At 35.3% G+C, this 14,514-nt stretch overlaps 1 protein-coding gene across 2 annotated transcripts in view; it reads left to right on the forward strand.

Moving 5' to 3' along the window:
• Positions 1-14,487, forward strand: part of LOC128175185 (cysteine-rich motor neuron 1 protein-like) — a 39,994-nt gene extending 25,507 nt beyond the window's left edge. Inside the window, exons 6-14 of one of the 2 annotated variants that reach the window (XM_052840626.1) lie at positions 4,127-4,297; positions 6,649-6,765; positions 7,064-7,318; positions 9,767-9,985; positions 10,288-10,500; positions 11,203-11,430; positions 11,614-11,802; positions 12,031-12,108; positions 12,370-14,487. In XM_052840626.1, the coding sequence (XP_052696586.1) occupies positions 4,127-4,297; positions 6,649-6,765; positions 7,064-7,318; positions 9,767-9,985; positions 10,288-10,500; positions 11,203-11,430; positions 11,614-11,802; positions 12,031-12,108; positions 12,370-12,719 (1,820 nt within the window). In that variant the 3' untranslated portion in view covers positions 12,720-14,487. The remainder of the gene's footprint in view (positions 1-4,126; positions 4,298-6,648; positions 6,766-7,063; positions 7,319-9,766; positions 9,986-10,287; positions 10,501-11,202; positions 11,431-11,613; positions 11,803-12,030; positions 12,109-12,369) is intronic. The other variant, XM_052840627.1, reaches the window with a different exon arrangement.
• Positions 14,488-14,514: the final 27 nt, after the last annotated feature.

Genomic DNA, 14,514 nt, shown 5'->3' on the forward strand with positions numbered 1-14,514 from the left:
GCTCCAGTTTCACTTCTCACAACAAAGTTGCTGGAATCCCATTTCTAATTTCTAGTTTGTACAGTCTAGTCCGTGATATGTATGAGATATAAGTACATAAAAGGTACTCTAGTAACAAAACATAACATTAGGTCTGCCTGAAGATCAGGTTTCTGAACTGCATTTGAAACCCTTGTGTGAAGCTGTTTTCATTTTTAAAAAGAAAAACCCCAAAAACAACAAAGAAGCATTATTTGCCATTTTAAAAATAAAAGTCCATTTAGCTCGTCAATCTTTGAAAAAGAAGGATATGTATAATAGGTATGGAAACATGTATAAAAGATACAATGACAAAGCAGTTCAGCGTCTAGCACTGCCTCCATTTCAAGAGCTATGACAAATTAAAAATCCCTGAAGTAATATTGGCTAGGGAAGCACATCATGAAAGGTATCAAAGAAAACACACCTGTCTAGTGGGGTGAATGAAGCGACTTTACCCTCGATGTTATCAAGCTCATAAATCCCATTATCCACTGTGATGTTCCGGGGAGTTTGAGAGCTTCCTAATTTGTTTATAAAGGATGGTATGACATAAACAAGATTTTTGTCATTCCTAATTGATTTCTGTACAGAGATTATGGACGTGATGTTACGTTGGCAAGTTACTTCCCGAAGAATTTATGTGCGCCTGAATGTGAAGGGGGACAGGTATTTTTGAAGTGTGCCACAAACTAATTTATTTAATGTTTAGGCAAAACATGAAAATCTGTCACAGTTGCCATTATTGATGCTCCTTGGAGAGATTCTAGGTTAATAATCATAGAATTATATATTATATCCCATATGATTTGTTACCAAGCTATATTTAGATCCTGAAATAAATGATTTCTTTCACATACAAATTAAATTTTTACAATTTATTCATTACCATAATTAGAAAAAAAACTAAATGCCACTGAACAGAATTTTTTATTGTTGAAAATAGAAATATTTCAGTGGTTTGATTTATGCATTGCATTGTTGTTGTTTTCTGAGACTGCTAATGATAGTTATTACAACTGGTGGCATTTGGGCAAGATTTAAACAGATACACTGTCTGCTCCCGATCTTCAGTAATAAAGTAGCGTCAAGATTTCGTGCCTGCAGGTTAAGGTTGATCCCCTTTCACAGGGACTAGGTCAAGGTGGGAAAGCCCATCATCACTGCAATATGGTTCCAGGGGAATTTTCTGTTTTATGTCAAAACTTTTAACTGGAATCATGCAAATATTCCCTCCTATTCATTAGATATCAGTCTAGAAAATCTGCTGATGTTTACCAAGTATTTGAATAAGCTCTTCTGATGATGAAATGCTATCCATCAAGTTTAAAGGCTGTACGTAATTTATAGGTGTAATAATGACTATTGAGTGAGTTAATCCACTTAGTAGATTAAGTGTATTGTGGGAATATAAGAGACCCTTCAAGGTACAATAAAGTAAGATGCCCAATCACTCAGGGTAGCTTGGAGGCTGAACATTTCTTAATGAAATTCCAGTGGCATTAACGTTTCTACAATGATCATAGATATTTAAGTCTTAATTTATTTTGATATATTTGCCTGGGTAATATCGTCTGACACTTTTATGGCTTTGACGAAAAAGGTAGATCTTTTATCCCCTTTAAAATGTTACAGAAAAAATTATCAGTAAAATCAATGGGAAATAATGGACATTACTCCCTGACAGATGACACAGGGTTTTTACAGGGTTTTTTAAGACTTGTTTGAAGAGACCCATTTTAATTTACTTTTTTCCAAAAATGAAAAAAAATTTAAAATACTTGATAAAGAATTTTATGATGGTAAGAATTGAAGTTGATTGAATGCATTTTTATTCTTGGCAATAAGTGACAAGAGGATGGATCCGTTTCAATGTTGGGTATTTGGAATTTTGAATCAGATATTGAATGATTAAAAGCAGCCACAGGCCTTGTACATTGATGAAGGTTGACAACCGCCTTACTTTGGTCCATTTCCTTCACAAATCACTGGAAAAAATGTTTATGTATGACACAGCCCTTTTCCTCTGTCCCGAGCAATGACGAGGCAAGATTTTTCAATTATCACACAGGTTTCTATTTAATTACTCTCTATGACAGTCTATTTTAGCTTTCCTTTCAAGTTTTTAGTCAATGAATGACCTGAGATCTTTACTAATAAAGTTGATTATACGAGGTTACACAAATATATTTGGACTTTGTTTTTCTCTGGAATCCTGAGCATATTTCATGCTTCAAATTTGAGCAGCTAAAAAAGGAGAACCTTGATTTAGATCCGGGAAGCACACTGAAAAGTGTTTAGGTACATGCGTACTCTTAGACTCCCAAACATGTCCCACTCCTAGTAAACATACAGACAGTTTTGGCTTCTTGTTTAGATGGGTATTTCCCACAACATTGATAAGGTAGCTTGATCTTCCTCTCAACTGCTGGTTTTAATGAGTTGTGGCTACTTTAGAATGAACAAAACAATGGAAAGGTGTTGCCAAATAATCTTCCTGCCTATTAGCTTGGCTCATTCTTGGCCTTGGTGTAGCATTAATGAAACCAAGTGCAGAACGGCCAGGCAGTTTGATAGCTCCTTGGCCGAGCAATCTCAACTATATATTGGATGACAGTCAGCATCTGAAAAAAAACCTCTCATTTGTTTTTATCAAGGGGTTGGCACGCTCTCCTTCCTTAAACCAATAATGCTCTCCTGCATGTATAATTTTCTACTTGTTTTCTTCATTATTATTTATTCTGTTGGGTTGACAAGAAAGATTAAATGCATTGACTGTTTAGAGCAGCATTAGCCTTATCCAACATCTACCATGAACACAGTCCTCAAAGGCTGTTCTAGGTAAAATAAAATCATATGAGTGGGCACAAAGCTGTTTGTTTACAAAAGCAAGAAAGCTTGTTGCTTCTCAGTGTCAGAAAATAATGTCAAAACTTAAAGGGGCGAAAACCAAGATTTGAGAGTATGATGAACTTGTTTTCATTTAATTCCATTCAGGAGCATAGTCTCAAATGTTAATTTTCAACAAATATTTTACCAAGTGGCAGAAATGTCAACCCAGTGGGGTCTGGAATAAATGTCTCTATAAACTATTTACAGAAACAAGAGGATGGAGCTGGATTAAGGGGGTAGATAATACAGGGATTATAGACATTTCAGAACACTGGATGGACATCAAATAAAAAGGGTGTCTCTGAACAGGTCAGGGTAACTGTTATATTGACCCCATGGACTGTAATGGCAGTGTCCCTGTCAATTCCAATCTATCAACATTTCAAGGGTGCCACTGGCATGACAAGCCCTGACACTTAATGTTTCTGTAGAAAAAGGCTTGGTGGTGGTTTGAGAGTTTCCCAGAGGAAAAGTATTTTTAGGAGCAGATACTGTGAATTATTCTAAATAAGTTTTGAGGAGTAAGTGCATGACCTTAGGTGTTGATATATAATCACTGGTCAGCCACACTGTTAATGGACAACATCCAAGTGGCGTAGGTATGCTGTTAGAATGGATGATCAGTGATACTTCAATCGTCTCAGAGTTCCACAACAAAGCACTTTAGAACTCACTGATTCTGTTTGTAGGCAGAAAGGATAGATAAAGGGATATGATACTGATTCTGCAAGATGATATGTTTGGGCTTAATGCTATTAAATGGAATTGTTGAAAAACCTTTTGTTTTAAATTTCCTCCATAATTTATGGTATCATGTACTATAACCCTCTTTAGACTGCAAGTAATAAAAAGTATTGTAGCATATATAAATAGTAAGTTTTTGCTCTTCATTGGCAAGTTTTTGCTCTCTGGACATGCAGTGTATACATTGTTCATGGGGGACCATCACCAATGTTCATGGCTTGTGGGTAACACTTGCCTACATTTACATCCCCATGCACAAACAATTATTTGTTTAATATTTACTAAATTTATCCCGATAACAACTTCCCCACAAACCAGGAAAATGTTGGCTACCCACGAACATTGACCCACATTCCACAGAATAAGAAGTGATAAATCCTAATAACAAAGTGATACTTTAAGGTTTGATTTAATCATTTTAGTATAATCACATGTTTCCCATACCAATATGTTCATTTTGACTTTGTTTCAGGTTGTATGACTAGGTCTGGAGATATTGTACACAACAACGTCACTTGGCCAGAGAATGACTGCACAATCTGCACGTGTATCGATGGGAAGGCAGAATGCAAGTCCATGCTGTGTGAAACCAGGTGTTCCAATCCCAGGAAAGTCCCAGGACAGTGCTGTCCAGTCTGTGATGGTGGGTATTTTGTGGTCAGTGTTTGACCTCCATCTTTCATAGAACCCCTAGCTATCATCAGTCTGACAGTCTCTGACCATCTATTGAAGGAAAAACCCACCCAAACCCTTTAGATGGTCAGAATGGTTGTTCTTTGTTTTGGTCTGATCTGAGGAAAAAAAATATCAGACCCAGTTTTTGTAGTTATCTACATCAAGAGCCTCAGGTCTTCAAGATGGTTCTCCTTATGAAAATTTAGTGTAAACTTGAAAAAGTGTATGGGGGTTTGTCATATAACTTTTATTCTTGGGATATAGTTTTGAAAGAAGTGCATACTGTAGTTTGTGGAATATCAATTACCACTTAAAAAACCAATTGAAAAAATAAGAGTAATTTAAATTGATACCATGAAAATATCCACATTTACATTTTGACCTATCAAAATTAATTCTGATGATCGAGCATTCTTTAGCCATAAAAGTACAATGAATTTTTAACATACCATATGTTCTTATTTGGTACTAAATCATTATTGTGCACACGCACACAGTTATTTAAATATTCTCCCAGATTGAAGACATAGTTGACATGCATTGGTTACATTTGTAGATCGAAAGAAAATGTAATTGATTGTGCATTCTTGAGTGTTGATCCCAGCTGTAGAAGGCAAAACAATAAAAAACTGAATTGATTCTTAATCTCCTCCTGGAATAGAGTCCTCAACAACAAGCTAAATAATTCCAATTGCCAACCACGCCTAGCTATTTGATTGTGCAAGGTTATGGAGTGTTGGGTGGATGTATTTAGCTTTGTATCGGTACACAGACATATGAGCCAATATCTGCCCAGTTCAGACCCTCCTTTACATGACACAATGAGAGGAGTTGAAATGTTTGGAATCTAGGCAATCTGATCTACTTGATGCACAGCATAAAGAAAAAAAAAGAACAATTCATTTCACAGGGCAGTGTTTGTATTGGTAGCTGTCATGTGAATATTCTCTTCCTTCATGATCAAGACCTTTCTCAATGCACAGCAGTATTCAAAAATTAAATCTTGGATTTTTTAAATGACGCATGTAGATTTTGTTGATTTTCATCTGCATATTTGAATCATTTATCATCATTTGTCAATATATCTCAGTGTAAGTACATGTATTATGGGAACAATTAATGCGGTGCTGTATTTCATCAGTCACTATATTTAAAGTCATAATGCCATTTCATTTTTAATTGTATTTAAAATTTATTCCGTAAATTGGAATATGTTTGCATAGGTGTGTGCAAAGTTAAGCAGTTCTGCACCTGACATTTATGAGGTTTGGTTTTTACCTGAAAAGGTGGAAATGAGCTGCCCATCGGTCATAAAATAACGGCTATACAGAAAATATGTGGGAGTTTTCATTACATGTGGGTGTTTTCATTATGTCATTTGTCTAGAAGACCTCTTTTTAAATGGCTATCTGCTTTCAAGTTTGCTTATATAGACCTATATTTCCATTTCATGCAAGAGTTATACCATTAATAAATGGGTGTTTCTGGTCAAACCATGTTAAGAAGGGTAATAATTATGGAAAATCTGTTGACTGTTGGGGCATAAAAACTTTTACAGAAAAATAATGAAATGGAAGAAAAAGGTGTCTGTTTTTATATGATGTATGTGTCTTTTCATGCAGTTACTTCCCTTGTGCTTCTTTAAATCAGTATTATTAATGATAAGTCAACAGTGAATTTTCATGATGTAAAAGAAAAAAGGTTCCACTTTGAATGTGTATTTTGGCTACCTTTCATCTGAATGAGTTGATAATCCAGTAATTTGCTTGTGCACTATTAAAATGTGTGTATATAACGTCCACAATGGATGAATGGTTTGCTTAATTCGATAAATGGTTTCAGTTTTATTTCATTTGAACAAATTGTTATTTGCAAATGTTTGTGCAATGGATTTGTTGTCCAATTAAATGGAGACCATTTTCTTTCCAGAGAGAATAAGCACATTATAGATATATAGGTTTTATTAATTTTTGCAGAATTAATGCAGAGGCAGACCTTCATTATCACCCACACAAAGATGAGAATGTACCCCCACCCCACACCACTTTTACTGGGGTTGAGAAAAGCCTTTTTAAAAATGCATAAAAATTCACTTGTTTGTTAATTACTATAAGTACACATGTATTCATATGTTACCTACACAGAGAGGAAACTTGCTGTGAAAATGAAGTCCATTTTTATAATGAAATTATAATAGATTTTTGTAAGAGAGATGGCTTTTACACAGTTGTTGTGATCAATCTTGATCTGTATTTATTGCATAACATCAGCATTTGGGAAATCTACAAGGGATGATCAGCTTTCCTTTTTTTTCCCCAGAAGATGAGTCTTTCCGACAGCCAGAACAGTGTCCAGACCTACACAAGTGCTCCCTGTTATGTCCTAATGGCCTCCAGTTCACCAAGGATGGATGCTACATGTGCAAATGCAAACCTGGTGATTACTATTATAGATGATTTTGATGTTACATGTACTGTGTGTCTTTGTCTTGTACCTTAATAGTGTTCTCTTTGCCTAAAAGAGTGCAACAAATTTGAATTAATAAAACTGACACGACTGACCAAAAAATAAAATATAGGGTATCAACATGTATTTAAACTCATTTGATTGATGTACTTGAATTTTAAAAAATAAGGAAATGAGATGTATATGTAGTAGATATACATGCAGAGGTAGATTTTCCAAGTGGTGATGTCTCTGAGGATTGATATTTGAACCCCTTCGTGTATTTCAGCCAACTGTTACTTGGACTGTAAGGAAGGGTATAAGATGAACGAAGAAGGAGTAGAAATCTGTGAGTGTGCCAATCCCCACCCCGTCTGTCCGTCAATGGAGGACTGTAAAAAACAGTGCACATACGGTCTTAAAGTGTCTCGCAATGGCTGCCACAAGTGTAGCTGTATCAAGTGTCCAACATTCTCCTGCAGCAAGAAGTGTGTCCATGGTTACAGCGTAAACCGACAGGGCTGTAAACTCTGTAAATGTAAAGGTATGTACTGTAAACTGAAATGATGAAGAGAAGTTGAATGTGCTGTATCTTGCAATGTTTTTGAAATAGTATAAAATTTCATGAACTTAGTATTGAAACTTGTGGTTGAATGAATGCTTTAACTGATATGATGTGGTTACAAAATAAAGTGCTGTTTGAATTTTATTGAGTGTAAGAATTACACTACTAATTTTGATATATTGCCGACAGTTGTTACTGCAATTAATTTTTTCTGACGCAAAAATGTAATGTTTAAAAGATTGTTGAGGACAAAGTAGAGGAAATCCTCATTAATCAAGAATTTTATAATAAATGCATTCTCATAAAAAAGTTATGGGTGCAGTTGCCCAGTGTAATGAATGGTTCTGCTCAGGTGTTTGTCCAAGAAAGGGACATAAGTCATCAGCATTTATCTTTACATAAGATACATTCAACACATATGCAAAAAATTCTGTCAAGCAGGGTCAAAGTTCTGGGATTCATGCTTTCTTAAATCTATTTGAGGGTCATCAAACATAAAAGAAAACTTTTGGCACAGAGAAAAAAAAATGTTTCCAAATGAGATTAGAGCCCCATAAAACACATGTAAAGTATTTGTTGAAATACTTGTAAAACCAACATTAGGATAGAACAATAAATGGCCTGTACTATTAGGAGGGGTGAAAAAACTCTAGAAGAGATGTGTGACAAATGTGAAAACGCACAAGGCATGTGCAGTGTCCCCGCCATGGCTGTTGATTTTTATGTAAGTGTTTGTTAGAGACGTAAGCAAAATTGGTGCGACAGACAGGTGCTATTTACGCTCTCTCCTCTGACACTTGACCCCTCTCTGATAGGTAAAAGCAGGCATCTGCTAGTTTGATATTAATGTTTGGATAATATGAATGTCCTTGGTGCTATGGGCGTTGCACAAGGCAAGGATGCAAGGAGGAAAAAGATCATGTCAAAAAATGAATAATTATCAAAATACATTTTTGGTTCCTCTTGGGCCTCTTTGTCTGTCAAATGGGAAATATTGACAGTTATGGAATTTTTCTTTTCATAAGATTTGATGAAATACCCTTGGACTTGGGTACATGTTTGGTAAAATGTACCTATTCACCGCCCTGCTCTACATAAAAGGAGAATATTTAAAGTTTTAAAAATATAATACACTGAATGGAAATGTTTGTTCCTATGCAACATCCTAATGTGTAGTTATTTAACCTTCTTATGAGAGGTTACGGGCAAAATGGGATGACATACTGTTTTAATAGGTCCTCTCAGGACAAGATTCCTTGGTGTATAACCTCCATGTTTTTTCAAAAGAGATTTATTAAAATTTTTGATCTAAAAAAGAAAAAAGAGAACTAGGTCCTCTCAATTATCTTCTGTTGTGTCATATAAACAACTAAAAATCGAATATGGAATTTCATTTTGGGGACCTTTACATAGAAAAACGAGCATGAGGTAAGCTTAGGAAATTATCATTGCAAGGTTAAACATTTCTGTATCGGGGCAACAAGGGTTCGATCAAAACATTTACGAAGTGCACGTGGCCTTTGATATCGGCCAAGTGAATCATGAATGGAGCAATTGCAAGAGACCCCAAACTCTTACGTTCCTATTTACTACACGTGTCTTACCAAGAAACCTAGTAATTGAACTAATTAACAATTCTCAAGGATTGAATTTGATAAAAATCCTGACACATTTTTTCAGTGCTTTGCTGGTGATGATCATTTATTTCCCCTGTACATGCTCTCAGCAAGTGACATTTGGCAACAGGAGATTAACCCCACCCTTTGATTTGATCATTTTACTTTAGTTAATGATGGAAGGCTAGAAAATTAGCACTTTCGTGAGAAGGGATTAATTTTCTCCAGCTCTGACTGCCTGACCTAAAAGGCTATACATGGAAAGCATTCAGGTGCCAGAACAGTGAAGTTAATAAACATTTAACTTGGCCAAAAGTTGGCATGATGTTTATTTACACAGCATTAACAAGGAACATGTAAACACATCATTAAATATCCCCACAATTAATCTGTCTATTCATGGCACTTCTGTGCTACTAATATGATAATTGGTTCTTTGCTGTGATTTATTTGGAGTTGGATTGGGGATGAATGAAAGACCTTGAAGTTGCCCACTTTTTTGGCAGAGGTTTGAGGAAAAGTTAATTGAATAGGGCAACTGGAGTAGCATATATGGCGTTAATGAACAGACCTTATAAGGTTCAATTACATTTACTAAGTTGTAAAAAAGTTGTTATTGTATCTTAGCTTGATGTTGGATTTGATGAGTTTCTGCAACAAAGTGCTATAAGATAAGCAAGTTTTCTAGGTCTTTGATATTGGTACAAAGTGCACCTTTGCAGTCAGACTCTACCAAAATTTTATTTTGTGAGGAGTCATTTTTGATGTTGTTTGAATTATTTCTGTATGCATATGTGCATGTATATTACAGATAGCAGTAGATATGATATCACACCCCCTACAACAGAATCCAGGAACACCTGTTTGTCTGTGGATGGTCAGCTACATGAGGACGGGGACTCCTGGCATGACGGATGTCGCCTTTGTTACTGTTATGGGGGTCAGGAGATGTGTGCCCTCATCTCGTGCCCCAGACCCTATTGTAGCATCCCCGTGTTCAGACTGGGCGATTGCTGCCCCTCCTGTCCTGGTGAGCAGTACTGCTTGTTTTTAAAAGTCAATCAAGACCTGTACAGTACTTCTTTATACAATTCTCATTTATAGTCATTTTAGGATCATATTCTGAATGCGACCAAGTAGTAAAATTTCTTTGATTCACGAATAATTATGAATGAATGAAAATTATGTCCGATTTTGGTCAAATATATATATTTTGTGATTCTCTTATCATGCCAGATCTCTATGACCACAGTATAGAAATCATTGAGGATCCCACAGCTGCATTTCTTCTTCTATGAGTTTTGCATTAAACTTCACTTTTCTCTTTTGCAGGAAACGTAATACTGCCGCAGTCTAAAGGGACCCATGAGATGTGCAAGTCGTTGGATGGGCGTTACTTTGTGGAGGGGGAGACTTGGCACCTAGACAACTGTACCCAGTGTATCTGTCACAATGGCAGCATTCTCTGTGAGACCCATGCCTGTCCCCCGGTGCTCTGTAGCTATCCCACAATCCTTCCAAACTCGTGCTGTCCAGTCTGCAAAGGTCAGGCTTTATAAAATCATTCTAACATCTTTTGTCATGTTGCTAGAGTTGTTGGGGACATTTTGGTATCCACAATACTTATTAAATTGTTTATGTCTACAGATATTGTACTGTTTGCTTGGTTAGGAAAGAAAGTGCCTTTCCAACTGCTTCACAGGGTTTCTCTAATAAAATCTTTTTAAACTTAATTTGACTACTGTACAATGGTAAGATTGACCAATATAAAGCCTGTAAACTCCAACAGGTGTTATGATATAATGGTTCTCTTTTCTCAGTCAGATTTATGACAACACTTGATATTGATTTTATAAATTTAGTGTAGAAAATTCCCTTTATTTGAATCCCATAAATCACAGCAACTTGTGCGGAGTCTGTGAATGAAACTTGCAATTCTTTTACTCTTAATACCAGACAAACAAACAGTGAGGAGACGACAGTCTTTTCCCTGCTTTTTCTCAGGGCATTGACTGTTGACACTAAAGCTTTAAGATATGGTTCCAACTGCACACAATTTTAATTGTAGAATTTTAAGACTTCTTTAGGTACATGTATTAAAGAATTACTACCGGTATTTGCAGCCTATTATCAGTCACATTCACATGACATGTGAGATGGAAACCTCCAACTTAATTATACATTAATGTGGAGAGAGAGAGAGGGAGAGAGAGAATTCTAGTAAGAAAAATTCAAACTTTATTTCAGAAGAGGACAAATCTTTGGACCTGACACCTATTCACCTGCCTCAAAAGCGTACCTGTCGGTCGGAGACTGGGGGGTACCTGTACAATGATGGGGATATGTGGAAGACCAACCCCTGTCAGAGCTGTACCTGTCGCAATGGTCAGGTCCACTGCTTTTCCCAGGTGTGCCCCACAGTCACCTGCTCCAAGTCAGTCCTACGCAAGGGAAGCTGCTGTCCCACTTGTCTCGGTAATCAATGCTTTCTTGTATAATCCAGATGTATCTTGAAACCAAATCACATGGTAATGCAAGCTTTATTGCTGCTTATTTGTTGTCAAATATAATAAGTTAAAATAGTTTCATTCTATTAATATTGTACAATGTACAAGGAAAGAGAGCAATAATATAAGAGAGACAACTCCTTTATTTCAGACTTCAGCCATCAGAAGGTTTGTATGGACAGAGGTGTGACCTATGCTTTGGGGGAGCAATGGCTGCAGAACAACTGTACAAAGTGTTACTGTGTTGATGGTAAAACCATGTGTGCTGATCTCCCATGTCCCCCCATCAACTGTAAATTTATGTCCAAGGTTCCTGGGAAGTGCTGTCCAGTGTGTGTGGGTAAGAGAAGATTTACAAAAATATATACCGTATATACTTTTGCATCAGTTTTTGAGTACTGTACATTTCTACATGTACTAATGATAAAAGAGATCGGAAGTTCTGCTAGCTATGACTTGCAGTTTTATAACTTTTTTTTTCCTCTGAAAAATCAATTATATAAAAAAAAGTAATAGAACTTTTTACCAGTTTGGAAAAAAAATATTAAAGATATGATACATTTTGCAGATGAAGAAACAACAGTCGAAGTCAGAACTTTGCCAAAACCTGATCCTTCTGTAATTGTCCAAGTGGAGGCAAAAAGAGGTAAAATAAGTTTTGTCAAAGGCAATAAAATTTAAAGTTATAAAACCAAATTTACAAATTTTATTAAAATTAAATCTAAGTACTGTAGATTGAATTGATGAGACTTAAGTAATTTTCAAATCAGCTGTAAATTAAAAAAAAAAAAAAGGAAACTCAAATCAAAGGTACAAGAATTTAGCAGACTTTATGAATCTAGAAGGTTGAAATGTGTAGACAAAATTTGTCGCTAGAATGATTCAAAGTGTCCATGGTTTGATTCAGATCCTGTGGGGAGCAATGATGAGGCCACCACCACCATTATCTGTGTCCTGGCTGTCATGGTGATTATCCTCCTTCTCCTGTTTGTGTTTTACTTTGTCTTCAAATTCGGGAGAAAGAGATCTGGAAGCAAGAAGTATTCGCCGAAAGGTGCAGACCTGGAAAACATACAACCCGTGCAGGTCAAACTGCTGGGCTACGAGACCGCCGAGAAACCCGCTAACCCCCAGCAATCATGGAATGCCGATTTATTGGCTGTCTCCAGGCTAAGTGATGAGGAAAAACATGTCAATTTACTAAGCAAAGAGTTTGATAAGACAAACTGTGTTAAGTTTGATGATGGTATTTACTGATAACATGGACGAAATCAAATGCAGGAGGTTGCGAAGAGGAAGGAGGTAGATAAGCATCATGACACGTACATATCCGTTTTATCAAGAACAGGCGTCATTCATACAGGTTCATTTTATATGTCTCTATTTATCCATTAATTTTGAGAATTTTTGTTTTTCACATTTGGGAATAGGGGCAGTGCTTTCATAGGCAGAAAGGGTTTTTTCTTATCCTTGATTAAACTAATGTTAACAAAAAGATTCAATATCTATTAGGCTAGGCTTTTTATTTTTTGTGGATGAAGATTGCATTAAAAATGAAATTTTAAAAACTCGGAACTGATTTAGGTATTAACTTTGATAGACTATGTGGTATCATCCTCCATGAAAATATACATGTATTTACCCTATGATAGTGTTCAAATCTTCATAAATCATGCATGGTAAATTGTATAATGTAGATTATTATTGCTATTGATTTCATTACTTGCAAAGCAAGACATATTTCATCTATTTATATTTTTTCTCTCATTTTTTTTCTTACCTTTTTCTCTGCATATTTCATTGTATGTAATATACAGAAAAACTGTTAGGAATCTAGCTCCGAAGGGTATTGACACGATCTGTAGTGGTTTTGTAACATGTGTAGAACTTAATGGTTTTGTAAGGTGTAGAATTATATATAAGATCCGTTGAAGCTTGATCGAGTAGAAGCTAGGGGTAAACATGTAGAAAGTGATCAAACAAATTTAGTATATACAATGAATTATGACTGCCAAGCAGTTTTCATTTTGATTTTTTTTTCTATCATCAGTCACCCACTTTCAGTTTGCATAATGCTGTATATAAATCTTTCACTGAGCTGCATAATGTTTTGCATGGTATCGTGTAGTTATGAATATCCATTTTTGTTATTATGAACTGATATTTTTATATTATATATTGCATTCAATTAATTGTCATATTTAAATGATCAATCCATCACGTTATTGAATTCACGATAGTCTGCACTTTGTAGACCGTCTTGTATTTTATTGTGAGTTTTTACCCATAACGATATTTTCTGTGCATTCTCTGAAGGGCAAATTCCAAGGTTGTGACATACTTCTAAGACAGTATTGAAATTATTTTTGCTGCTTTGGTGTGTACATATGCACTTATTTTGAAAGAAGATCCCATGTTCAGATTCGTTGTTTGTTTTGTGAATGTTTGTGCGAGTGTGTGACATAAAATTCTTCTCTTAGCTTTCCAATTGTCCATTAATGTTAAAAGTATAAAAAAAAATACCAGTAAATTTATAATGTGCAGTGTTTATTTTAATGTTTAAAGGATGTGGGGAAAACCTTTTGAATTTAAATAAGATGAAATTGTCAAGATTAAAACTGAGAAATGATCTGAGTTGTCTAAAGATGGTTTGTGTATTAATTTGTATTTACATAGCTGATACAGGGATACCCACTTTCACCTTTACTATTCATTTATACATTTAACAAAGTGCTTCTCTAGTTATCATAAGGCTTTGATCAATGCAACATTTCTATCATTGATAATAGTATGTACAGTTATAATATAAAGACATTTTTTTGAAATGTTGATGCATTTTTTGTTGGTTTGTAAGAATTTATGAAACATATTGCCACAAAAAAAACATGATGTCAAAGTAATGAAATGCCATTAATGTGCATTGTTGATAATTATATAATTAATAAACAGTGCTCTTTTTTATGAAATTCATTTGTATATTGTTGTAATTTGTTTTGTCAATATGAAATTAAAAAAAAAAAAATACTGTTGATTGTTTTATCTTAAATGTTGA

Source organism: Crassostrea angulata, chromosome 3 (genome assembly GCF_025612915.1).
Source record: "Crassostrea angulata isolate pt1a10 chromosome 3, ASM2561291v2, whole genome shotgun sequence".
NCBI classification, from domain to species: Eukaryota; Metazoa; Mollusca; class Bivalvia; order Ostreida; family Ostreidae; genus Magallana; species Magallana angulata.